At 31.0% G+C, this 2,500-nt stretch overlaps 1 protein-coding gene across 1 annotated transcript in view; it reads left to right on the top strand.

The window, feature by feature from the left end:
- The window catches only part of LOC127623211 (serine/threonine-protein phosphatase 6 regulatory subunit 2-like), a 33,236-nt gene extending 31,695 nt beyond the window's left edge, over positions 1-1,541 (top strand). The window contains exons 21-23 of the mRNA XM_052097541.1: positions 1-109; positions 191-292; positions 1,007-1,541. The exon at positions 1-109 is cut by the window's left edge and continues 69 nt beyond it. Coding sequence (XP_051953501.1) covers positions 1-109; positions 191-292; positions 1,007-1,043 — 248 coding nt within the window. The 3' untranslated portion in view covers positions 1,044-1,541. The remainder of the gene's footprint in view (positions 110-190; positions 293-1,006) is intronic.
- The last annotated feature ends 959 nt before the right edge of the window (positions 1,542-2,500 follow it).

Here is a 2,500-nt window from a genome sequence, read left to right as displayed (position 1 = left end):
GCAGCTCCAGTGGATCAGACACTGAGGAAGACGAGGACAGAACCAACACCAGAGAGACGGTCTCCATGGGCAACACCAAGGAAAGCATTAAACTTGAGAAAACAATCAGGTATACACACTAATACACACTAACACACACATACATAGCATAACTGTTTGGCAATGATCTGTTGCTTCCACTGTCTTTTAGTGATGCTAATGCCAAAGCAACAGGTGGCACGGCAACAGATGTCATCGTAAAGGAAACCATAGCGATGCCCATCTCCAGTGCACAGTCCCCTAAGGAGCAGAAGTATGTATAAACATTGAAACATTGAATTGATGGTCACAATTTATATTCGCTGTATTTAACTATAATTAGTACTGTATATATTAGCACAATATAAACGATAGCATTTGATGTAATGTACTTAATGTGTACACACATGTTGCACTGCAAAAAATATCACAAGATCTGCATTTGGGTCAAAGTTATTGAAAACACATTAAAAATGCAATTCACACCAAACGATGAATACACTTCAACTATGATGAACATCTTTTCAATTTATAGTCATTTTGATATTTTTTTTCTGGGGCTTAAAGTCAAACATTGACTGTAAGTGGTGTAACTGTTCAGAGATGGTAATAAAAGTAAATTAAATTAAGTGATTTTTTTTTTAAATATATATATATTTTTTATATATATAAAATATTTATTTATATATATATATATATATATATATATATATATATATATAATATATATATATATATATTATATATATATATATTATTATTATTATTGTTTTTTTTTTTTTATATGTATGAAACCAACATATTTTATATATAATATGTTGGTTTCATACTGCAACATTTTTTATTTTAAATAAATATAATATTTTTATTTTTTATTTTTTTTTTTATGTATGAAACCAACATGGAAGGTAGTAGTTAAAGACTAATATAGTGTGACCAAATTCACTGTACACGTATTAAAAATCTCTAAACGTGTCTCACTCTACAGGGAGAGGGACGACTCCAGTATTGATGGATCAGTGTAACAACATTTTAAAGAACCCTCTCTACCTGCTTAACCCATGACAACCGTTTCTCCACCCATGACATATTTAAGGCTGTGGCTTCCCTCTTTCAATATGTCTCCGCCCCTTTTAGCTCCGCCTTCTGGCATTGGCTATAACCATTGTTCTGTCATAGTCATGTGGGTTGTTGTTTAGGTGAATGAGTTAAGCATCAGTGGGTGGTACTGAAATGATCTGTCTTCCCCAATGAAGACATTTTCGCTGTTAAATGGAAATGATGACCTTTGAACCCTGTGAGAGCAGCCCATTTAGTGTGTGTTTGAAACTAGAATAAGATACACACTAACAGGTGAACTCACACACATGCACAAACATGCTGTGGTCTGAGAGTAATTCTACAGGTGTGATTAATAGTATTATGTTTGTGGTTTTGAAGCAGTGTTTTCCAAGAATGAGGCGAATGTGTGTGCGCGCGAGTGTGCGTGATGTGCGTGCGCGCGAGTGTGCGCGTATGTGCGTGCGCGCAGTGTGCGCATGTGCGCGCGCGTGTGTATGCGTGCGTGTTTAGAGTGGCTGATCAGTATTTCTGTACGTTGTAGTCTTTGGTTTTGGTACTGATTTTATTTCAGTACTGATTTGTTTGCATTTAAGTTTTCATAACATGTGTTACCAGCTCTATCTCCACAACACAGACACATACATTTCACTAAAACTTTAATGTTGTTTTCTATTCATTAACATGATTTAACTACATTAGTTAACATGAACAAACACTAGTTTAATGTTAATTTGACATATTACATTTTGAACATATAAAGTTGTTTGCTAACATTAATTGTATATTTATGAATTAATGCAAACAAAGATAAATTGTTCATTATACCTAATGCATTTACTAGTGTTAACGAATTCAACCTTGTATAGTGTTTGCTATTTTTTGTTGCTTAGGAGCTAAAATAATTTGGAGCGGGTCTCTAAAAATAATTTTGTTTGGTTGTATGTTTATTGTAATCTCTTTTAATCTTACTAATAACTCAATTATCACCCAATTAAATCACCCAAAAATTTTAAATATTATTTTTAATTATTCATTTTTGTCTTGTTTTCCAGTAAATATATCTAAACATTCTTAAAAAAATAAAAGAATTAAATATATATATATATACTTGACAAGCAAAATGAAATAAAATATAAAGTATTGTTTTCAGAAAAATCTGACAAAAATTTGGATGTTTTCTGCTTAAAACAAGAAAAAAATCTGCCAATGGGAGTTACATTTATTTATTTATTTTTTTTACTTTTTTGTTGTTTTCCATTTGAATTAAGTTCAAATAAACCTCACTAAATTTATTTAGATTTTTCTGAAAATAAGACAAAATATCTTCTACAATTTTGCTGATCAAAGAATGTTTCGATATTTTTTACTGGAAAACAAGAAACAAATACTAATTTAAAAAAATATTTTGAATTGTATTAAT

This window comes from Xyrauchen texanus, chromosome 29, assembly GCF_025860055.1.
Source record: "Xyrauchen texanus isolate HMW12.3.18 chromosome 29, RBS_HiC_50CHRs, whole genome shotgun sequence".
NCBI classification, from domain to species: Eukaryota; Metazoa; Chordata; class Actinopteri; order Cypriniformes; family Catostomidae; genus Xyrauchen; species Xyrauchen texanus.
The sequence above is the reverse complement of the archived record's forward strand: the minus strand, read 5'-3'. Positions and strand labels throughout refer to the sequence as shown.